This window comes from Melopsittacus undulatus, chromosome 12, assembly GCF_012275295.1.
Source record: "Melopsittacus undulatus isolate bMelUnd1 chromosome 12, bMelUnd1.mat.Z, whole genome shotgun sequence".
Classification (NCBI taxonomy): domain Eukaryota; kingdom Metazoa; phylum Chordata; class Aves; order Psittaciformes; family Psittaculidae; genus Melopsittacus; species Melopsittacus undulatus.
In genome coordinates, this window is record NC_047538.1 from 15,331,467 (window position 1) to 15,356,623 (window position 25,157).

General features: G+C 41.9%; 1 protein-coding gene across 1 annotated transcript in view; it reads left to right on the forward strand.

Moving 5' to 3' along the window:
• The window catches only part of ZDHHC8 (zinc finger DHHC-type palmitoyltransferase 8), a 116,858-nt gene that overhangs the window by 72,932 nt on the left and 18,769 nt on the right, over positions 1–25,157 (forward strand). Inside the window, exons 2-3 of the mRNA XM_031047871.2 lie at positions 17,809–17,930; positions 22,069–22,226. Coding sequence (XP_030903731.2) covers positions 17,809–17,930; positions 22,069–22,226 — 280 coding nt within the window. The remainder of the gene's footprint in view (positions 1–17,808; positions 17,931–22,068; positions 22,227–25,157) is intronic.

Genomic DNA, 25,157 nt, shown 5'->3' on the forward strand with positions numbered 1-25,157 from the left:
TGCCTACTGTGAAATCCAGAAATCCCCAAAATTCAGAAACTGACAGAGAAATAATGAGCAAATGAATGTGTTCTTGCTGAAAAGCCTTTTGATCCAGAGGATGCAGTTCTTATTTTGCCTGTTTGCCTTTGTTAACTGCTGTGCAGTTACAAACAGTTGTGTTTGGCTTGACAATTACTGTAATGTTGTTCACACACAAAGCAAGGTGTGGTGCTAGAAGTAGCTTCCAACACAAAACCAAATGACAAACAATAGATTTCACTAATAGAGAAAACTATGTTGGCTTGTTCAGCCAACAACTTGACTAGTTCAAAAAAAGATGCCTGGACAAACCATGTTCTTTGCAGTCAGGTTACCCAAGAGATCTGTCCCATTTTTACCAGTGTGCAAATCAACTCGACATGCTAATCGATTCCCAAAATTTTGGATTAGGTCGTAGCTGCTGGATTCAGACTCATTCAGGACTCACTGGCAGAGCCCCATGGGAAAGGCACTTTCACCATTTAACATGGCTCTGTGAGGCAGCTGCAGATTATTTACTCTGTCTCCTGAGTCACAGTTCAGGAACCCTTAATCCAAAACGAATGCTGTAAATCAACCCCTATGGACCCAGCAAAGCCATCCAAGCTGAAGACAGATGGGAAATTACAACAATTTGCAAGAGAGATGTTCCAGAGAGGTTCTGCTTTTCATGATTTGTAGTCCTGACCTGGGGAGGGGGAGCTGGAGATAAAACTCTTGCAGATGACTGCTCAGAGCCTGTATGCAGAGTTTCGCTGGAGTTTCCTGAACTCGGTGTGGTATGTGTGCATCATGGGGTGGTGGAAAAACAAGTTATGCATTCTGCAGCCTATCACCACAGGTCTCTTCCTGTTTGAAGGGAGCCGAGCACTTTGAAGTTCTTTTCTTTGTCACTAGTTGAGCTGTCATAAATGAGCAATGTGAGATTATATGTAGTTCGAACAATTCAATGTTTGTGAAGGCGAGCGTTCAGAGTCGAGTTGAACACGTAGGAAACAGAATCCTGGCAGAAAGTGAATCTGCTCCTCTCGCCTGCTCCTCCCCTCTGCTGCCCAGGCAGCCTTGCTGCCAGAAGTGCACACCCAGACTGACTTTTAAGAAGGGCACAGCTTTGTTGCAGTGATTTAACTACACAGATGCCGTACTGGCCCTCACCCCAGAGGGAGGAGTTGTACACAGGCTCCACGGGAGCACACGCTTTGGACAGACTTTGCTTTTTCTAGGTCTATTAAGATATTCTGGATTCACTTTAACTCCTTCCTGACTTGCTGGCAGAAACTGTGAATAATTTAAAACATTTGCAGTTTAAGGTAGGGTTCTATCTTCGCATCTCTTACCATTCAGAATGAGGATACTTGCATTTTCTTGCTGGCTGTGTTCACTGTATCTTTAGTATATACATATCATTATCTCTAGTCGTTTTTTTTCTCCTCAACTTTCACAAAAAGTCCCTGGAAAACTAAGCCATGGTTATGTGAATCCAAGAGAAGCAAGGAATACTAACAGACCTGCTATGTATCAATTACTGAAGACACAAGGCAGATGTGTTTTTTCATCTTGCACAGTGAAGACAACATGGAGGTTTTGCTTTCCTTTTTAATAACCTTTTGAAGGACAGCTGTTTTCTGTATAGCCTTTGCTAGCACAGAGTTTTGCAATTCAGAAATACTAACAAGTCTCAAGTATTTATTAATTCAGCAAAGATGATTACTTTTGTTCGTGGCTGGAAGGGATTCACAGACCACAACCTCCAGATGTCCTAGGGACTGTGGTTTGCCTTGAGCTGTCATGGGGAGGGAGAAGAGAGAACACGGTGCTTTAGAAAGCAGATACAGAGCTAAAGTGCCTATATGGGCAGTATTTCATTTTGAGGGAAAAAACAGCAATCAAGCAGTCTTTTGTTTCATTACAAAAACCCAAAGCAAAGCACCATGAAAAGCAAACAGATTTGTTAATGTGTCAATTACTTTGATTGATCCAGTATTGTAAAAAATAAACCCCTGCTGATACCTATGTTTAATGTGATAAATTGAGTGTCACACATGCCTGCAGAGCAAACAATGTAGAAGGTGTTTGACCCGGGGAATTACAGACCAGTCAGTCTCACCTCTGTGCCTGGCAAAATCTGGGAGCAGATTCTTTTGGAAGGCATGCTAGGGCACATGAAAAAGAGAAATGTGCTTGGTGATAGCCAGCATGGCTTTACTAGGGGAAAATCCTGCCTGACTAATTTGGTGGCCTTCTATGACAGGGCTACAAAAGTGATGGACAGGAGTGGAGCAGTTGACGTCATCTACCTGGACTTGTGCAAAGCGTTCGACACTGTCCCACATGACATCCTTGTCTCTAAATTGGAGTGTTCAACATGATAGGTGGACCACTCGGTGGATAAAGAACTGGCTGGATGGTCACACTCAAAAAGTTGTGGTCAACGGTTCAGTGTCCAGCTGGAGACCAGTAACGAGTGGTGTCCCTCAGGGATCGGTGTTGGGACCGCTCTTGTTTAAAATTTTTGTCGCTGACATGGACAATGGAATTGAGTGTGCCCTCAGCAAGTCTGCAGATGACACCAAGCTGTGTGGTTCAGTTGATACGCTGGAGGGAAGGAGTGCCATTCAGAGGGACCTTGACGCACTTGTGAGGTGGGCTGATGCCAACTTCTTGAAGTTTAACCATGCCAAGTGCAAGGTCCTACACCTGGGTGGGAGCAATCCCAGGCACAGCTACAGGTTGGGCAAAAAGGAAATTCATGGTAGTCCTGCAGAGAAGGACTTGGGGGTGTTGGTCAATGAGAAAATGAACATGAGCCAGCAGTGTGCACTCACAGCCCAGAAAGCCAACCATATCCTGGGCTGCATCAAAAGGAGCATGACCAGCAGGTCAAAGGAGGTGATCCTGCCCCTCTACTCTGCTCTCGTGAGACCTCATTTGGAGTACTGTGTGCAGTTCTGGTGTCCTCAACATAAAAAGAACATGGTGCTGTTAGAACATGTCCAGAGGAGGGCCATGAGGATGATCAGGGGACTGGAGCACCTCCCATATGAAGACAGGTTGAGAAAGTTGGGGCTGTTCAGCCTGGAGAAGAGAAGGCTGCGTGGAGACCTCATAGCAGCCTTCCAGTATCTGAAGGGGGCCTACAGGGATGCTGGGGAGGGACTATTCATTAGGGACTGTAGTGACAGGACAAGGGGTAATGGGTTGAAACTTAAACAGCAGAGGTTTAGACTGGATATAAGGAAGAAATTCTTTACTGTTAGGGTGGTGAGGTACTGGAATGGGTTGCCCAGGGAGGTTGTGAATGCTCCATCCCTGGCAGTGTTCAAGACCAGGTTGGATGAAGCCTTGGGTGATATGGTTTAGTGTGAGGTGTCCCTGCCCGTGGCAGGGGGGTTGTAACTAGATGATCTTGAGGTCCTTTCCAATCCTAACTATTCTATGATTCTATGATTCCTAACTGTAGTGTATGGAAAGAGACCTGTAAGCATGTCAGACAATGAAGTATGACATCACAAGTGAGAAGCTTTGGGAGAACTGCTGTGATACAAGATGAAGAGGGTGGGCCCCAATTCACATCCGCATCTCCATGCCTGACCTGCAGCAGTGTAAATCTCTTGATTTAAGTATTTACTAATCTGTTGCTGATAATCACTGATTTCAGCCATTCTTGGAGTACATCTGTCTATCCCTAGCTGGTGAACTTGAGACTGGCTAAAACACTTTCAGTTAATTTTTTTTTACATACTGTTGTAGTCTTTTAAAAGGAAAACCTCCCAGCGCTGCTGAGGGAGGGCAGTTGATGTTAAAAATGAGGTGGTCCCAGAGTAAAAAATGGCTGTATTGTAGAATATAGAGGCAAACTGGTGAAAAAAGTAACCCTTGACCAGGTCTCTTGCTACTTGACTGTACTTTAGGTAAGCAAAAAAGGAATTTCTTTTAGTCGAGTGAGTGAGTGAAAAAATACTTTTGTAGGATTCAAATGTGCATGCTGGAATTAAGACATAAAAAAGTGACCTTTTGGGCTCTGAAAAAGAAATTGCTTTTCATATTCACCAAATGGCACTTCAGGGATTTAACTTTCCAGAATATGGTTCATTTTTACCATGTTATTGCCCTTTGGAGTCAGGTACAATGTTCAGCATTTTGAGAACTTCTGAGTTTCCTTCAAAGTTTTCTTGAGGATATAAATTGTAGCTCTGTGTTTGGATTTTCCAGTAGGCATGTTGAAACAAAATACCTACCACCGATCTGGAGAGATATATATGAGACCAGGAAGATTGTAGCTGTTTGTGTTATCTTAGCATATCTTTAAAACAGCTTTAGAAAAGGACTATAGTGACTGGGATATTATTATTATTATTATTATCCCCTCAAATCAAAGGAGACCAAAGCACATTTTTGCTTATATCTCTGTGGCTGTTCTTCTGGGATGTACAGCTTCACGCTTCCCCTCACCATGATGGTAGACTGCTGTTGGAGAGGAATGTAAAGGCAAGTAAGGTATCCCAGAGTTTGAGACGTTTGCTGGTATAAGCCAAAACTAGTTTGCTTGTGGCATATGGTTTTCAGGAAATATTTGAGGGAGGAAGGGCAGGAGGGATAAGGGGTTCTTTCAGAAAAATGGAACAGTAAATTATTTTCATTACACTCTGACAGCTGTTCAGCAAGAGGTAAATGGTCAGATTCTTCTGAAGAGCAGAATGATGATGGTCCCTACCCTTTAAATTAGATCAGGGGAAAAAAAACTGAATTATGGTTGTCAGCAAAGTTCAGGAGCAACTGGGTATTTTAAAAGTACACATACTAATGCTAACTATTGCTATTGGAAGCAATGGGAGAACTCCATAGACAAAACATCCCACAGTTCAGATCTGTATCCAAACCTCTTGCTTGAAAGTTTGGCCTGGAAATTTCTCAACAGTTAAATCATAAGATGTTTGACTCTTCTCATTCTGGTCCCAGCTGGGAATCTGGAAAGTGTAAAGCTTAAGCTGAATATTCACTTTGATTCTTGGAAATGGGAACAAGTTTCATCAAAAAATGCTTTCTTTTTTTTTTCCCCCTGAATTGGTTTGCCTGTTGCATAGCGTTAGCAGATGGTAACACGCCATTTCCATAGTCATCTGTTGTGGTACAGGAGCTGCTAATTGTCCCATTTTGACTCTGGATTGTATTAAGCTTTGTTAATACATCTCAGGTAACTTTAATCCTGGCTCATGTTCCTGAATTATGGCAACAGAGTTGGGAGGTATTTAGTTCATCAGGCCCAGAGCATAACTGTAACTTTTCTGATGACTGTGGTTCTTACACACCCCCAGTTCACAAGGCCTTTTAGTGAGTACTGTGCTATTAGCAGAGGAAACAGCTACCCTAGGTCCACTGCAGTATGTGAGCAAACAAGCTATTCCTTTGTCTTTCAAAATGAAGGGTTTAGGGTAGAGCAGATAATGCACAAGTAAAGCAAGGACTCTTCCATGGCTGCTGGCGAGATCCCTGCCTTGGTGCACTTTAGAGTGGAATCGGCAAGAAACAAATCTGTATAGCAGGCTGAATCCCATTTCCTTGTCTCTGTAATTAAGATGCTATCTTCTCCTAGGATGTTTTCCAAGCAAAGTAATTTTGTTTTCTGTCAACCTGAATTGAATACCTGTGCACCAAAACAAATATTGGAAAACTTTCCTTTATATTTTGTCCAAGCTGGCAGAAACATTTAGGCTTAAGATGAAATGCTATGTTTCATCATTTAAATAAAAAAAATTTGCTGTTAATGTGACAGTCACTGTGGATTGTTTTAGGTTTTTATGGCTCCCCAAAAGCAATTTTGGGTTTGAAAGCTCCTGTAATAAGATTTTATTTGCAGGAGAAGCTGCCTCCAGAAGCCTACCCTAATCCTGTTAGATGCCAAGCAGAGATGCTATAGTCAGAGATGTGCAGGCAAGGGAGGCTTGGGACTCGGGCTTGGGTTGTGCTGTTAAAATTGCAAATGTTTAATCTAAGCCAGGGGGTCACAGTAATTTAATAGTTTGACAGGGCTGTGGCTGTGCCTGTACTGTAGCGGCTCCTTTTGGTATCTCTTGAGAGAGTGTATGGGAGGGAACAGCCATGAATCTCCTGCATGTGTCAGCTTTGCCTCTGAGCCAGGGACATCTATCTCCAGATCTGCCCATGGGCTGGGAGACCCATTGAGGCACCTGAGAATGCCTTTGTGTAATCCCACATCAAAATTAAAGCAGCAATAGTACCATGTGCCTCTGCTGCATGAATACATGTGTAATGCTGCTCAGTCATTTAATTTAGCACCAGGACGATGGGAGGGAGAAAAGAGGAAACAGAGCCTGAAAGCTATTTGGTGATTCCTATGGGAGACTCAGGGAAAGCCAAATAGCTCCATAGAGGAAAAGAGAAGACAGATTTCTAGTATAGATTCAGAAAAAAAGGCTGTTCTGACCCTGCTGCTGCTTGGGGGTGCTCCTTCCCAGAGCTAGAAAAGGGAATGAAGATGGTGATGTTGCTGGGAAAGGGTGGAGATAATGAGAACAAGCTGAAGTTTGATGTGTTTTTTAATTTGATGAAGGCAAATACAGAAGTAATTTAGGTTTGTAACGTTTCCACTGGGCTAAGCAGTGTCTTTTTGTGTAATTATTGTTATTGCACCTTTGGTTTTGTTTTGAACTGCGTACATCTTGCTTGCATTTCCTTGCTGGCTTGTGTGTCCCACTACCCTCTGCTGGAAGAAACGAGGATTTTTCTGCTGTCTCCTTGTGCCCATAACAGCTCCAATCTTCCAGCAGAAACGGGCTGTGAACTAGTTCGGGAGGAACCCAGTTCTGCCCTGCTATTGCTGGCATCCATCCTGTAGAGAGAAGACCTGGTGTATAAAGTGTCTGAACAGCGAACAGTGCGTGGCTGGGCCAGGTGGTGCCCATGGGTATGTGATAGCGAGGTGCTGGATTGGATGATGATGTGTCCTGTTCTGTTTTGTTGCCTTGGCCATGGTGGATAGGTCAAAAACAAAGGTCTTGCCAAAGCAAGCTGAATTAGATAATTCTTCTCTGATGTCCTGTCTCAAGAGGTGGCTGGTACCAGCTGGTGGCTTGAGAAGGGGTGAAATGTCCCAGAGCAGGCAGCCACAGGGCCATGTTCTTCCCAAATGCAAAGTTTGGTTTATGGGATGAAACAGGTCTCTTGCATTTTTATTTTTTTAAATACCAGCTAAAGTAACTTTTATTTTTGTTTTCCCCTCCACTTTAAATACATTACTATATCAGGGCCCTCTTAGCCCAGCTATGCAAATGTTCTTTTCCAGTGTAGTGAGAATAAGGTATGTAGATGTCATGCTCCCAGTTCAGGTTTCCATAAAACCCCCTTGGGAGCATATTCCACAGGGAAACTAAAGATGGGATTCTAAGAGAGGCTTTTATTTTACTACTATATACTTGCTCCAGTACTTGCTATATGAGATTGTTTACACATTCTACCTTCTGTATCTGTTTGCAATCGAGGTACCTCTATCTCTGTTTTGTTCTTCTGTAAGATATGAAGTCCCTAATCTTCCCAGTTCATACATATTCCAAGGTTTCCACCTTGGAATAACTGCATTAATTTTGCTGCATGTGTGTCTAGAAATCTCCCAACAAGAGTCCAGATTAGGACTGCCTTCCTTTCCCTACATAACAGCTATTTCGTAGATAAATGAACTTGTGTAGCAGCTCTGAAATGTGTTATTCAGGCCACTGACAGGTGTAGTTTCCAGATTTCAAAGGCAGTACATGATCCAGACAAGTCTGCAGGAACCCCTGGTCTTAATTTGTTGTAAATTTCCTGAATAGCTCTCTCAAGTCATGGAAGAAATGTAACTGCTGTTACCAGTCTCATTGGATTTTCCTTCCCCTCCTTTGGGCAAGTCTCTCTAGCTGCCCCAGAACTGCAAAGAGCTGCTGGTAAATGTTTCAGCACTGGCTGGATACTGGGTTGAGTGTCTTCCCCAAATACCTGGACTGTGGTGGCCATGTCAGACCTTGCCAGCAGCTCGATGGTCCTTGTGTCTTTCCAGCTCAGGCCATGCAACATTTCTGAGAACAGGGCTGGCTAGCATCTCACTGCTGGTTCATGAAGCAAGTGGCACATATGCTAGATACATAAGGTCTTTCAGTAAGATAGTCCCTGCTAGTGTTCACTACCCCAGGCAGACCCTGAAGCTCTTTCCAGTGCAGAGCCTTTAACAAGGCAGCTTGCTCTCTGATGCAGACCTGGCACCTAGGCTGTCCAGGGCAAGCTCAGACACCTGGGGTCTCTCTACTAGTGTCTTCTGCTTTTCTTCTTTTGCCCTCCACTTTGGAAAGCACATTATGTTACCCCATTCTCTGCTACTACCCTGAGGACATAATTACAGAGTTCAGAGCTCAGATTGAATGAGTCTTATGCATATTGGCTCATTCTTAATTTAAGTGGCACATGCTTTAAACTAATAGATGCTGTCTTTTAGTTAAGTAATTTCTCCAGTCACTGTAAAGGGATGATATTTCTTGTAAAATTTAATTTCTTTCTACTAGGCTCATGTGGAAAAGGAATGTCTAAAAAGTCAAATTAACTTTTCAACAGGGGTAATAAAGACTGTATCTTATCAGTGATGTCACCACTCCCTCCTTATCTCATAATATTTCTTTCTCTGTTTCTCTTGTCACAGCATGCTTACAAGGAGCTACTTTGCTTCCACTACACCACTGTCTCATGAGTTCAAACACTGAATGTGTACTAGATGTTTTGTCAGTATGTGGTTGGGGAATAGAGTAAGCAAAGACTGTACAAATCCTTCTGTGCCAGTAGCTCGGATCACCTCAAGTGCATCTGAATTAAGCTGCTGATAATTTGAACTTAATTGAAAGACAGTTCTGTAGGAGCAGCCCAACTCACCTTTCTGCACTGCTGGTGGATTCGTGTGTCTGTTGACAAGGATGAGGACAACAGGGAAAACACTGGAGAACATCCTCAGTCAGGGAGGAGTTATCCTGTGCATTTCTTCCATCAGAGAGGCATGGGATCTGGCAAGTGCAATTTCATCAATCCAACAAAAACTTTGGTTACAGATTGCTGAGAGGTCTAAAAGATCATGAGAGTCACTAGTGGCATAAAACCCAAATAAACTGTGTTTTTCATCACACAAGGAAATGAGACTCTGGTGGACTCAAGGTGAGAGCCTGGCTCTTCATAGCTACAGTAGATGTGGCATTAATCTAATAATTCTGATGTTTACAAATTAGAAGCACAAGTTTGCATTCCATGTGCTGTCTTCAGAAATGCTCAGACAAACTCAGCTTGTGTAGCATGTGTCCCCTTCAAGCACTGTCAAGTATTTTTTGACCTCCCTGGACACCATGCTGGGCAGCTGGGCTGTGATTATTGCTGGAAGCATTGCAATGTGGGGAGCGCAGACTGAGGGCAATGCAGCCACATGCACTGAGAACTTGGCTGTGTTATGAGTTACTGGTTCATACAGCATCTTTTGGAGGTAATTCTCTGATTTCCCATTTAGCGAGGTTTCTGTGGCTTGAGAATTCCCTTATGTGAATTTTGGAACAGGCTGGAAGTCATTGAGCTGTTGCAGTACAGCGATGCTGGTGGCCAGCCATATGCAGACAGAAGTGTAAAGGAATGTTACTGGGCAGCAGTTCCTTCTTTTCCTAACCAAATGGATTTAAAACTTTCAGTGTGACAGGGCAACTTGTGTCTCTTGCACTGTGGTTATTTTGCAGGGACTCCTTACTGTCCTTCTCCTCTGTTGTGACCCAGAGACCACCCATACACTCAGCTGTCTTTTTAGCGGCTGCAAAAAGTGGGGCTCAGTTCTCACTGCTCAGTGTGGTACCAATGAAAGGTTGGTACATGTTTCAGAAGCCCTGGGTTACACTTGTCCTTGCCTGTTCTGGCTTGCATGGCATTTTAGGCTTTGCAGAGTCCAGGGCTGAGAAGGCAAACCAGGGACCTTCACATAAAGGGGTTTGTTCTGGATCTGAGTGCTCACTCTATCTGTGCTCAGAGTCCCTCTGATTTGCCTATGCATTGGCAACTGGCTCCTTTCTATGAAGCCACAGAGGGTTTACTGCTGCTCAGGGTGACTCTGCTTGCTGCCCATTAGACACTTGAAGTGCTGTGAAGACCTTCACTTTGATGTCTCAATTTGATAAGAGCATTATTATTCTTCTAATATGTTCCTGTGTACTCTGAAATCCAGCCTATAGATACCCTAGAATCAGTGTGCAATGAAGGCCTTCAGTTTGAGGTACAGATAAAAAGCTGAGCATTTCAAGTGATGCTACACCATTACAGCATATTTCTTTACAAGTGTATCCAAAGAAAAACTCTGTTCTGGGATTTTGTATATTCCAGTGATAATTGAGTCTGGGTAGGTCCTTATTTCGTTAGAGAACAGCACAAATTTTAAAGCACTGTGTAGAGAAGGATTTTGCTGGTTTAATCTGTATTTGCAAATGACCCCAGCCCTGCTGCTGTGAGCATCAAATGCAGATCCTGACAGTAACTGATGCCTTTGCTAGTTTTATAGGTGCCCTACCAGGTTTCTGAGCTCCCAGGAACTACTGAGAATGCAGAGAGCATCTCTGCAAAGCACTGCATGTTGAGTCCAGCACACTCCAGTCCTGCCTCCTCACCGTGCGCATGATGTAAAGTCATATATGTGTGTAGCTCAGAAGAGTGTGTCCTGCCCACTGTTTGCAGGGTTTATTTGTGCCTGTGCAATAGGTCTGGAATGGCTGGATGGCTTCTAAACTTGAGAATGATGATCCATATATTTACCCCTGTGGTTGTCTCACTCAGAATTGGTTATGGGTGTTCTTGTTCCCTCTCTGTATTTCTCCCACATCAATCCAGATAACAGTGGTGTCTTTTCACAGGTACTGTGAACAGCAGACTGTTTAAAAAGGGAGGAAGAGAACACGCTCCAGAGCTTTCAAGCAGCTTTGTGGAAAGAATGCATTTTACTTTGGGGGTGATATATAGCCCAGATAAGGCTTTTCACCAAGAACCATTATATCTCAAGATGACTTCTGAATTGGTTTAGTTCCTCTGATCCATATGTTGCCAGACATGAACCACTAGCCTTTGGATGGAGTCCAGGGTGTAATGGAAAGTTCACTGAAACCCCATCAGCTCTGGTTAAACCTGAGTGAATTTCAGCCTAGCACATTTCTTGTGAATAATTAAACACAGTTAAGCAGGTGATGGATCTGAACTTCTATCTCTAGTGTTCAGCTATATTTCAAGTATGAAGGGCCCATGAAATTCACAAGGGTTTTGGTGGTGAGGTTTAGGCTGATTTTTTGTCTCCTGTGATGGATAACTGTACCTGGAAACTCAGGGTAGCTATTTTGGTATCTCGTACTTATCACCAGCATGACCTGTTCCAAGTGGCATTCAGCTGTTATCATTTTCTGATTTTTAGTAGTAAATTCTCCAGTATTTACTTCTCCTTTTCCTATTTTTATGTAACATTTGGATTTGTTATCCTGTACTTTGATAATCACTTTCTATCAGTACAACTGCCGAACTCACAGTGAGGATGTAGTGCTATGGCAACAATGTATTAACTGAAATCTTTCCAGTGAGTAAGATATGGTGCAGAAATTAGTTCGTTTATCAAAATCTGATCTGGCAGAGCTGAGCAAAGGACCTGCCTATCCTGAACCTCCTGCTGTCGTCACAAATAGACATCCTGTTTCACATTGGTTATGACACTCAGATACATTCTCTCCTGACTGTTCCCAGTGATGCCTTGTTAAACCTAGAAATGTCTTACCACCTTGGAAAATATTTTTAGATGCACAATAATCTCCAAGCTATCTTTGGTAGTGACAAGAAATGGAAAAGGATTGGGTTTTTTTTTCTTCTGTTACTATTCCAGGAAGGTATTTTTCTGTGATTTCAGGGTAGGAGAGAGCATATAAATGGAAAAATCTCACGCAAACTGGGATATGTGAGAAATGTGTTGGATTTTCATTACTAAACACTAAGCTCTGCCCTTCTTTGCTCTGTGCTGAAGACTGGGTGGTGTACAGCCTTCAGAATGCTGTCTTGTACCTTCTCTGTCCTGTGTACACACTGCCTTTAAGGTACACTGTTTACCTCTAGCTTCAAATTCTTCTAAAATGTGGGTGTTGGGAATCAGTCAGTTGATAGCCCTTTCATTTATGGTCCTGCTGATACAGTGCAGGGTTAGGAGGACTTTCACCTCTGTGTGTACCTGTGTACTGTCTCAGCCTTCCAGACTGTTGTGCCTCTCAAGGTACAACTCTGGCAGCTTTCAGGCAGCCCAGGACACTGGGTCCAGCTCCCATGGTTCGTGGATATTTGGTTAACATTAGAAAAATTAAATCTTTGGTCAGATCTGGTGATGATTAGAAATGGTTTACACGAGTCTTACACTGCACAAACTGGTACATGTTCTGAGCAGTCTACGTTTGGCTAGAAACTCTTGGAGAGAAATCAAACCAGAACAGGCTGCTACATGCTTATGGACACAGTTTGAATGTTTTTAGTGAGATTAGTACCAGTGTATAGTCAAATTATGTTTGCTTATTGACTCCTCTTATCTCATTAGTTCCTACTTCACTGAGCTGCTTCTACACGTATGCATTGAATCAGCTACTTCATGTTACTGTTTTACCACTCTAACGGTGGAAGAAGTTTGTTCTAGTTAAGAGATGCTTTCTCTTCTGTGTTATAAACCCATGCCTTGTGATTTGTGAAGAAATAAATTGTTGTGTTGCATATTTGCCATTTATTTGAGACTGAGGGAAAGATGTGGTAATCTCAGATAACGTATTAGGTACAGCTGAGCAGCCAGATAGGCAATCCTCAGGGTCTTCTTATTGGGTGAGGATAACTATCTGATGTTTAGGTGTCTGCCTGTACTCTTGAGGTTTTCACATCTTCTCTGTGCACTACACAAGCCAATTTCACTGTAATTCTGTTAGAGAAAGGTTGTAGCCTCCTGCTCTATGTTCTGCTTCTCATCTCTGGACTCGAGGGATCCCGAGGCACCCTGTTTGCACATACTTAGTATGCTCCAAGTGTAAAGTGAACCAGAAGCCTTGTTTACTGGGTAAATCACAGACGCATCCTCACATTACAGCCCATCAGCAGGAGTGTGTCTCACACCTGCCCAGTTCAGGAGTGGATACGGGGTGCCTGGAGCTGGGCTCCAGGAAAGCAAACACCAGAGCCACCAGCGTGGCCTTAACACAGGTGCTTTGAGATTTGCAAAATCAAAGGTGATCCCTTCTCAGTCCTGCAGTGGGGAAGATGGTCTGTCAGCAGTTCATGTCTCATTTGCAAAAGGCCTGGCTGGTGTGGAAGGGGGAAGCAGATGGCTTTTAGCCACTCTGCAAGCCAATGTCAGGGCCAAGACTAAAACCTGGTTCTTGAAATTCCAGGTTGCATCCTCAATGGCCTGCTCCCTCTCTAAGCATGTATAAGGTTTTAATGAAAAACAACAGATCTTAATTTAGAGCAGGATTCAAGAAAAATGTCCTATTCAATTACTTAATTTTAGATGAACTATAAGACACAAACATGTCTTGCTACAAACCACCAGCCAAAAAAGCACAAATGATTATTTGTTGTTTAATTTAGCAGAGAAACACAGCTGATCATGCATAAGTCTATCTGACACCTATCAAGTTGTGTGATCCTGTTTGTTAATCTTTTTAACTTTACATTTTATTAGGATAGAGTTTCAAAAGCAAATAGGATAAATGAGATTAAATCTGTCACCCTGAATTACTCTCCTCTGAGTTATGAGCAGAATCACTCTGTGCTAGAGAAGTATAATTAGGAGGAAAATGCTGCCTGTGTAATTGTGTGCTTCGTTCAGAAGAACTTGAGATCCATAATTATCCCTACTGTGCCACTGTGGCGCGTGCTGGCTCTCAATTTCTACAGTAAACAGAACCATTGATGAGCAGTTCTTTTCCTGAGCAGCTCCTGATGTAGCATGGCTGGTACAGTAGCAATATTATCCTTCAGGTCTCCTGGTTCAAGTGAGGGATCCAGACTAATTTGGTATAGAGCACCCATTGTACATTTATTTTCACATCTACCTTGAACTGATTGTGCATTGGGGAATAATGGCCATGGGGAGCAGAGAGCCTTCAGAACTGTAGAGATGCAGGTGAGGCATGTGTAGCTGCTTATGCAAAAAAGCAAGTCATAGCACAGCTGGTGGTGTGTCCCATCACTTTGCAGCGGTCCAAGGATATTGCCTTCAACCTCCGCAGTGTCTGTGATTCTGCAGATGCTCCAGCAAACACAAAGGGTGCAGCTTTCTTTGACAATAACTAAGCTGTAATGAAAAGCTCTGGGTTAGGATATTGTGGTTTTGCTGCTAGTGCACATCAGAAATCTTAGTTTTTCTGTCAGGAAAATCTGGTGGTAGTGCTCCATTAGGGGACTATACACTGCTGTTCGCTCTACTTAATTTATATGGCCCTATAGAGTTTGTGGTACCCTTTGTGGTATATAATTCTACTGTGAGATGAGCTAAAGACACCAGACTGTAGCCTTTTGAAGTTTTGGGTTCACCAACCCAAGAAAGCTTTGAATCCATGTTTTATTTATCTAGATTCTTAACAACAGAAAAAGAAAGTTCAGCTAGAATTGTCCCATAGGTTGACATATATTTGCTGGAAGCAGATTACTTGGAGACAGGATGTGCACAAAGTGAGAAGAAACTCACTACACATCCTCCTCAGCCATATCTGCAGCTTCCTTCTCCAGGCAGAGAGTACAGTGGGTCGGAAGCCAGGTTTTTGCACAATGGATTAGTGATAAAGCAACCTGCCAGACTTGGTTTAGAATTTCTGTTACTTTGCCTAAAATGATGTGTGCATCGGGGGGACAGGGAGGATGCATCATCTTTTGAGAATCCTAGTAGAAATTTTATGTTCTTTTTCAGACCTTTTTACAGTTACAAGCCAGGACTTGATCTCCACATCTGGTTTTATTGGTCAGTCTGGTTTACAAATTAGGCCCCTTTTGTCCCGTATAATGTTATGTAATCTGTGATGCTGCATAAAGATTCTGGGAATTAAAAATGGAAGGACTGTGAACAGTCCTTCTGGCTAATATGTACAATGACTCACTCTATTCTTTATTTCAACTTCCGTGTAGTATTTTCAGATCCACTATTTACCCATTAAATGAGCTGTTCAGTTTAGCTTATGGCTAAAGTTTTTCAAAGTATTTTGATGTATTTGCTGGGAACATGACAAAGTAAATCACAAATGAGAACGTTAATAAATGCTTACATTAATCATCTGAGACAGTCTCTCTCATCAGAATCATCTGAGTAACTAGTTATCTGTAAAGAAAAGGTTTCCTGTCCCTTGATTTGCCAACTTACTTTACTGCCAAGGAAATCTCTCCCCCCTTTTTGACAAGCAGTGGGTAACTTCATAATCTTTCTCTATGTAGGCAATTTCTTCATGGGAAGAAATTAAGCCAGTCATGCCCATTCACTATAATTTAGAGGGAAGAACCCTTCCCTGGGTTGAATTCATTCTGTAACTGCTTATTTCAGAACTTACTTTGCTTTCCTCCAAATGAGCTGGCAGAAACTGTTGTTAGTGACAGGCCTTGCAGCTTGCTTGGCAAGGTCATTGTAGCACATTTCATGGCAAGTGAGAAACTTCTGCCTTGCGTTGGTTTTCAGTCATCATCAGCTGCTTTGAGGAAAACTGAGCATGGCAGCAAGTCAGCATGACCTTGCTGCACATTGAAATTACACCTCCTGCGAGACTTAAGGGTCTTAGGGTACCTCATGGACTCAAGCCTGGTCTGTCTGAGCTAGTTCGTCTCTATCAGTGTTCTCTTCTACAAGACCTGCTCCCTTACCCCAGCACCATGACCACCATGGCTGAGATCCCAAATGCAAGAGAAACACAGAGAAATGAATCTCCCCTCCACTGAACTCCCAGCCATTTCTTCCTCTTCTCATAGGTGTTAATTTCCTGGGACTTTCCATGACCAGTCCCAGGAGAAACCCCATGCTTCTGCTCCCCCTCTATGGGCTATAGCAAAGCATCCTTACTCAAGTGAGAAGATTTAGTTTTTCCTTCTCCTCTAGTCAGCCTGGAGGCTTGGCAACAGCCACAGACATATGTCACTCTTGGCTTTACAGTTCAGTCACCCTGGGTAGCATTTGTCCATCTTTTACTCGCTTCAGGCCAGGCTGATTGGAGTACATGCAAGGAAAGGCCCTTTTAAAAGCAGTTTGCACCAGTGCGATGTTAAAAGCCTGGCTGTGAAGAGGAGAGAAGCAGAAAACAATCTCTTCCTGCCTGCTCACAAAGAGATGGGATGAGAATATGCAGTGCCCTTCTAATGCTGGCCACAAGAGCATGTTTTAACAGTGTCTCTTCAAGGTCAGTAACACCATTATCAGCTGTTCAAACCAGCATATTGTGAGCAAAACCAGCACAAATTAGATTTGGGAGAAGGCTGTTTGTTTGTTGTTGTTTTTGCTTTCTCCCTGCAGGCTTCAGTCTGGCAGACAACTGGAATCAACTGTAGATGCAATTCAGGCAAAATACAATCCAGAATCTGTAAGCTAATGTATGATTTATGCTAATAGCAGCAGGGTATTGCTGCTGGATTGCTTTCTGCTTAGCAGCTAGGAGGAGGCCCTGGCTGGCAATGCAGGTGAAAATCTGAGCTGCTCAGTCAGGGGTCTTACTCTATTCAAAGAGATTCTTTGTCCCATGTGTTTCCTTATTTATATTTGCAAGATTCATGAGATTGATCAGATTTTTCCCCTCAACAACCCTATAGGACTTAAACCCCCTTGTGCAGAACAGAGAAGTAGGTTTGGTCTAGTGTTTAGAAATAATCTTTAGAGAGGCTGTAAATGGCTGAATGAATAAACGCTGCTTTTTATTGGGTGAAGTTGCCTGTAAGGCAGGCTTTTTTCTGCCTTGGTCCTGCCCTCCTCTGCTGGCAGGAAGTGTTCTTGTTTGCAGTTAGAACAATTTTCCTATAGCTAATAGGCATTTCTCTATCCTCTTTCCAGAGTTTCTTACTTTTTCTCCTTTACCCTTTATTGTCAGTTCCTCTCAGTTATGTTCACTGGGTGGGCAACGAGCCTATCCAGTGTTTCTCAAAGTGTTCACATGGCAAACACTATCCACTTTCTTTTCAGTATTGCATTCTTACATTCTCCTGACACCTGCAGAGTCCATGCTTGGTCTGACTAAACTTTCCCCCAAGGAGAGGTTTTGTAGTGTTGGTTCTTAGTGTTATTCAGAGTTAAAAACCACTCAGGGAAGTATAGCAATAAGTGAGTGTGCATCTCTTTGTACCTGTTGGTGGAGACCAGTAGTTAAAAAACCCTATTCTGCTTTGCACCAGTGAAGACTAAAAGTAACAGCAACTGCAGTAAGGCTACATAGACAGTAAACAGAAATGCAACAATGGGATGGGGCTTTTACACAGATAGATAAGCAAAATGCCAGGTTGCAAATAAGTCAATAGGGTTGCAAAGCTCTATGAGCCAAGTGTTTTCTGTGCTATGGAGCAAAGCTTCACAGAGGTCGTCTGCAGTGAACTTTAGATCACTGAAACTGGCTCTATGGAAATTTCTGTGGTTAAACTGCATATTCAGCCTTGCTGCATGGCTGGTGGGGAGGGGATGAGACTACTTCTCTTTGTGATGTTGGTGAGTGGGAAGAAACTAGGTGTTAGAGCCAAGGAGCCTTTACCTACAACTTTTCTTCTCCACAGGTGCCCCTGGTTGACAAAAGCCATCTCCCCAGCCATCCCAGTGTACAATGGGCTCGTGTTCTTGTTTGTACTGGCAAACTTCAGCATGGCAACTTTCATGGATCCTGGAGTTTTCCCTCGAGGTAACAGAATGGGACTGTTGGGAGGGAATTTGAAAACCCAAGCCAAAGTAGGTATACTCTGTTTGCTGACTAATCTCCGTTTTTTCCCCTGGTATTCTTCCTGGTAGACTTTATTTATTATGCACAGCTGGCAGTAAAGGAGGGATAGTAGTGAGATGCTGGATACCCTCCATCTCTATTCTGAGTTAGGTGCCAGTTGTCCTTGCACTTGCTCAGGCTGGCAGTTGAGGGCACAGGACTGCATAGAATGGTTCTCGTTGAGTACCTCTCCTGACTGATGTGATTGTGATTGCTATCCCTTGTGTCAGGCTGGCACCTTGGATTTAAGTCACTGTCTTCACAATAGGTAGCATGGTGGAGGGAGAGGCTAAACAGCTTCCTCTAAGGAGACCTTCCAAAAAGCCTTAAAACAAATGCAAAAGCACTGAACGCTGAAAAAAGATAATGGATAAGGCTTGCCTGAGAGTGTCTAAAAATGTTTAGAAAGATATGCCTGCTTAAATTAGTACTGATTCACAGCTGATTAAATTAGGATAAAGATCTCTCAGCTTTTGTAATGGGAACCACAGTGCAGCTATCTCTTTTAACACATCCTAATGAGAGAATTATCACCTCATTTTATCTGTCTTCCAATAATTATTCACATGGAGTTTGCAGCAGAGATTGCTCTAGGCATTCTTGCTAAACCAATGGATCTGTTCTCCGTGCAAGCTGTGCTTTCTCACTTCTATTCACTGAATTCAGTATCTATTTTGAATTGCTACCTGGCAAGAACAAGGCACCTGTCCTGCTGACTTCCCTGAATAGCAAGTGCCAGGTTTCTCCAGGTAGTAGGGTTTAATGATGAGTAACTGTCTGCTATTCCTTTCAGCTGAAGGTTTTGAATCCCTAATTAAGTGTTGCAGCACTCCGGTTAAGGAAATAATTGTGTGTAAAGACAAAGGCAAGATTTGGTCATTTGTACAAGATTAAGTGATGCCATGTTGAGGTGCTTAAAGGTACAAATAGATGCTACTGAGGTTTTCAAAAGAGCTTAAGCATTTAGGATTTATAATCCTGGGCTTTTTAGTTCCTCCATCTCAGCAGAGAGAGCAGTGGTTAAACATGCTTTGGGTGTGAGCTTATTGAAAGCAACCCTGCTCATTCCCTTTGGTAGGAGAGCTGGAATTAAGTTGCTCAGTTTTGAAAATCTCAGTCTGGAAATCCAATATCTTTGTGCAGGGTTGTTCCCTCAGGACGGATCCTGCAACTGGGTGCTCAGCATGCCCTATGAAGATCAGTACTGAGTGTATTGTAAATTCATACTTTCCTTTGCACTTCTCTTTCTCAAAAAGTTTTTTATTTTGGACTTTGCATTTAAAGGAGAAACACACAGGGAGATCAGGTAGAAACTGAAATTTTCTTATCACCTTGCCTTCCTTCCTGTCTCCCTTAACACAAGGGAGTCAGGAGCAAAGCAGGAAGAGGAGTTCTTACATCTCACCTTTCATCTGTCTCTTTCTCTTAATTTATAAGGCCTTAGTCTTGTATCTCTATGACATGCATGTGCTTGGTCTGGAAGAGGCTGGGAGCAAGGGGAAAAGTTGGAAAAGGGATGGAAGTCATCCTGGAAGAAGGTGATGGAATAGGAGCTTAGATGTGTGAAGGAAGCAAACTGATATGGAAGAGATAGAAAAGATAAGAAATTAGCAGTGCTGGGAGGAAAGAAGAGCAGATGTTATTTCAGATCACAAGCGTGCATGTGAAAAAAGCTATCACCACCCCACGCCACCCGCAGAGCTGCCAGTGTGAGGAGTTCAACAATTGTAGGAGTGATGTAAAATGAATATACAATAAAGCTATTTGCTTTCTGTTACTGAAATTAGGTTGAGTCTTCTTGATTTTCCAGCTTCTTTGCACATTTCTGATAGTTATAAATTTACTTCAAAACCAGAACAACAAATAAGCAATATAGAAGCTGAGATTCTAAAGAAATCACGTGATTTGTTTAAGGAAGCCACCAAAAATTGTATTGTATGTTATAAAAACACTAGAATTGGCTGTCCTGTGTCCGTGCATCAGAGTATGAGAAAGTGTGTAGTAAGATACATACCTCTGCCAATGTATTCTTCTGCTCAGATCACTAAAAGCTGGAAATAAACACATGTCTAGCTCTGTCATATGAGCTTACAGGTTCTCTGGCAGATAGAACTTGGGCTATGGGGGAGATAAACCCAACTCACTCATATGGTGTTGAAGAGGGCCTGAATCAAACTCCCATACCCATTACTCATTTTTGACTCATAGTTTAACTTGTTGGCTCACTGAATGTTTCTGATACGAATCAGGTTTGGCTCTCTGTGAGTGAATTGCCAGTAATACACCAAAATGAATGAAAATGAAAGGAATTATTAAGTCACTGATATTGGGGCTACACTGACAAATCTGATTTACAGCCTGGGTTGAGACTGACAGTGTTTGTTGCTGACTAATTACAGATACCAACTACAAACTGGCTTCCAGTATTTTTGATATGAATCTGTATTATACAAACTCTTCAAGTATGTGTCAGTTCTGGAAGACTAATGTGTTTAATTGCATGTAGATACGTGCAATGTACAGACTTTTGTCTGGATAGTCAGGGTTTTTTACAAGGGTTTAAATGGTTTAATTGTTCTAGTGTCTTGTTTTCATATGCCCACATGAATTATACAGCATGGGCTAGTTTATAATAGTATTGAAGAATATAAAGATTGTATTTATGGAAGTGCCTAAGGGATTTACAATCTAGCTCTCACTAGGAGTCCCACTGACTAATCATGAAGGGAAATTATAGAGAATTATGCCAGTACAGCACTCTACTTCCATACAGAAACATTAATCCAGAGAATATTCCTGAAAGGTAAATACGGTACCTGAGCCAGATCCTGAGCTCATCTAAGTGAAGGGAGAAACTCCCTCTGAAGTCAGTGGAGATTGTATCATGATAGCACATTTAGAGAAGATTTAATATAGAACTAAATGACAGTGATTGATGGCCCACTGGGGCAATATTATCAAATTCCACCTAATTTGGATTCAGTCAGCCAATGCCAGCTGCACTATAATGTTTAGCCAGGTGTTAAATAGCTGTGAACTTCTTAGATTTCCTGTGTCAAAAGGAAACAAATAAAGATCACAGGAATCTAGAGTAAAAGATGAACTTTCATGAACCTCATTCACATATTTTTCCTTTTCTTACCAATATGTATTTGCTATTATAGTGTGGCTTTTATTTTGTGCATTCATTTTTAAATGGCCTCTTTTCTTAAACAGAGCAGCGCTTAGCTGAGATGATAAACCATCTGCTCTCTGTGTTGTCCCTAAGAAGATGACTGTGGCATTGTCATCCTCATCTTACTAATGGCAAAGAAAAGCTAAAAGCTCAAGGCCACAGAGTGGGAAAATTAGAATAGAGGACTTCCTGGGTCCCAGTCCTGTGCTCAGATCTGTAAACCATTCTGCCTTTGAGAGAGGTGAGATCTTCCCAGTTATGTACTGGTACTAAAGCAAGAGCATTCTGGGTATGCTAGGAAGAGGTGAGCACAGGATGCAAGGACTTTCCATGGGCACACAGATAGCTTCAGAATGGTAAATCTCACAGTGGACTCAGACTTCCTGGGGCAACAGGTCTTTGGGATGATTGTGGACTAACACTTTTTTTGTTGTCACTTAGGGTCATCTGGGTTGCTTTCTGAGGTTTGAGCTAGCACAATCTTCTAATACTTGTTGATGTAATTCCTTTCACTTTATCTGCTGGTAGGGTAGCATTGAATTAATCCCAAATGCATGCAGCAGAACTTCTCACAAAAGCTTTCCATATCCCCTTTGACTCTAGTCTGCAACTCATTCATAAGATAAGACTCAGGCTCCTCTCTTTGTCCAGGGGCTGGTAAGGCTGCACAGCACTCTTATGGGAGATGCTAAAATGAGCCTTGATCACTGGAGTGTTCTGTAGCCTGAACAACCAGTTCTGACAGTCCATCACTTCCACCGCTTTGTTATTTGTCTGACAAGCCCAAGAGCACATGCAGTGCCCCTGTATCCAAGGCACTGACTGAATTAGCTCTTTTATCTTTACCCTGTTATTTCCACTAACTTTTAGTTTTGCATTGAGCAGCAGATGAAGATGAAGATAAAGATGATGACTTCCGAGCTCCACTCTACAAGAACGTGGAGATTAAAGGAATCCAAGTACGGATGAAATGGTGTGCTACCTGCCACTTCTACCGGCCTCCACGCTGCTCCCACTGCAGCGTCTGTGACAACTGTGTTGAGGTAACAGTTCTGTTATTATGTGATCTCTTGGCTTTGTCTCAGTGATGGGGTTGCATATCCTACGGGAAACATGCAGTTAGGTGTTTCCCCCAGTATTTCAGTTCTTGAAAGTTCTCAGCTGTAACCTTGTTGATGGACTCCTACTAATCAGTACCATTTGAAACATAGCCTTCAGTTACGATGTGTGTTAAATACACAATAATGTTTGATGTCGGCTTTGTTGCTAGTAATAATTAGAATAAACATTTATAATGCTGGCTATATTTTCATTGAAGCAGCTAAGGGATTATGAATGTAAAGAAGGGGTAAATGAAAGAGTTGATGTAGAGGCAGAATTCAGGAGATGAGGAAATTTAGGGTGAACCATTATAACTTGTCATGTATGAGCATAGCACTCAACATTCAATTCAGAACAAACTGGTGCCTACATTAGGGAACAGAGAAGCTAGAATGGTGTGTGAGCTTTAGGAAAACCAAGCTCAGGATTTAGCACATGGTTCTCCAGGCAATAGAAGGACCCCCTGTTTATTTCAACACACAAGCTCAGAGCATGAACTCATTTGTGGCTCTAATGTTGGTTGCTCTGAATTATGTGTTTTCATGTTTCTTAATAGCTTTAGGGTCTTGGTGAGGCACAGGATTTTAAAAAATAACCCCAAACAGTAAGATGTGCTTTTGGGCTATAAACGTCTCCCAGGTTTGTAAGTACAGAGTGCTGTATCCACAGCAGCATATTGCCAGGGGGGATTTTTTATTGCTGAGCTAAAAATTCCACTTCTTAAGGATCATTTCTGCTGCAAGGTCTATTTTTTTTTTCCAAAAGAAAGATGAAATCTTTAATATGTCTAAAATATATTCAGCTGTACCATTAAGATGAAAGGAATTACTAATCAGAAAAGGAAAAAAGTACCAACGTCAGCTAGAATACTGTGTATACCATCTTTGTCCTAATCCTCTTTGCCATAAGCAAAGGAATAGTCCCAAAGAAAGCAGCTCAGTTATTTGTGAGAGAAAGGCTGCCTGGATTTATCTTGTGTCAGTCATTTCCTCCTTCAGGGCAATATATATCTAAGTTGTAATTATCTGGAAGCAGTGCTGTGCCTAATAACCATCAATAAATAGGACAAGGCTGTCCTGTTGTGGAAGGCCTTAGAAGGATGCAGAATTTGAGAAGCTGGAGAGTAAGGAGCTGCCAAGGTCCCTGGGTAGAGAGGAATAGTGACAGCTATTCATAAGTTGCATCAGATTCTTCAGATTGCTGTGAATTGTTGAATAGAGGTGGATTTCTGTGGAAAACCTGAGTCACATATTCCTTGTTTTAAAACATAAATGTTTTCACTAATCCAAGTTCTTGAGCATTGTTCAGATGTAAATTCTCAGTTGTCCCATGGAATTTCCTTTTTCAGCCCTCCCCAGTGGCTCAGCATGAAAATTCATTTTGAACAAATGAAATTTTCTCAGAAGAAGATTGCTCAGAACTCACTGGCATAAACACTTGCCATTTCATTCTGCCATAAAGCCTTCACGGAGGCATTTTTGTTCTGTAGCAGAAGTGACAATGGGAGAAAATCCAAAAGGAACTGAAATAAAGTAGCAGAATGCAAGGTGACTCTGTCTAGCTCTCCAGAAGTTTTATTGATGGTCAGATCAGTTGAATGTTCCTTACTATTCTGGTGGGCAAGTAAGAAGCTCTGCTTGTATAATTAAATTATGACTGCTATGGAGGAATATAGGCAAAAAGCATTAATGACTTTTGAATCAATAAATCATGGTCCTAAACAGCATGTTTTATTGATTCTTGTGATGCTTATTTCCCACTCATCTATTCTAGAAGAGCTTGCAGACAGTGATAGGAGCGACTACTGGCTGTTCCATGTGGAGCCCTTTCAGGGTTGTAATTCACATCTTTCGACTTTAAATCTAGAATGTGCAATAAAAAATTCTTTTCCCAAATAGAAAACTTCTGAGTTAATTTGATAAAAATGAACAAACAACAAAAGCTGACAACACTTGCAGAAATAAAATCATGTAAAACCTAAAGCCTGCTGTGACCAGAGGGACCCAAAAATGAATCTGTGACCAAAGTAGTCAGATTTTTTTGTTTTCTTTACTGAAGTGTTGGCAGTGGTTACTTACACAGTTTCAATCCATATTTTGAGCTGCATACAACCAGACCTGCATAATAGACATATGCTATGTCAGCATTTCAGATGTAGCCTGAAATGATCTTTATTAGAAGACCTATCATTTTCTAACATGATTTGAAAAAGCTCCAATCCATATTCTTGTATTTTGTAAATTTTGGTAAATACATTGTGCAAAACTTAAAAATACAAAAAGCCTTTGTCATCATTGAGGAATGTTTAAAAATAACATTACCACAAAACAAAGAATAAATAATTAATTTGTTGTCGTAATGAGTGTGAGCTATTGGCTCTGAAGAATACAGAAATAAGAAGGGGTTATTTCTTGCACCTGATCCTGTGTTCACACGTCAAGAATAATCCCACTGAAGACAGTGGATTTACATGCTTATGAAACTGTATAAATGCACTTGGAATGTGTCTGTGACTTGCCCTCATTATTAAATCTCCTGGTAGAAGGGATCTGACATTATGAGAGACTTTGAACTTTTAACTGAGACAAATAGTCAGGCTTCGGTTTGTAACTGTTAAAGATCTTTTGCAGAACTTTGCCTGTGTCTTATCCAGTTGTTGCTTTTCTTTGGGAACCTGTTTGGTAAAAAAAGTACTTTTCATCATGTGCATTGTTTAAAGTAGTTTCATTCAGATAAGTATAAATACAAAAATGTGGGGCAGAGAATCCTGCAGCAGTATTGCATCTTCAGAACAGTCTAGGTTATAACAGTGGTATTGTTATTGATGACTCATGCTAGTGATGATAAAAAATAGTGCATCTGCTGCTAGCAGA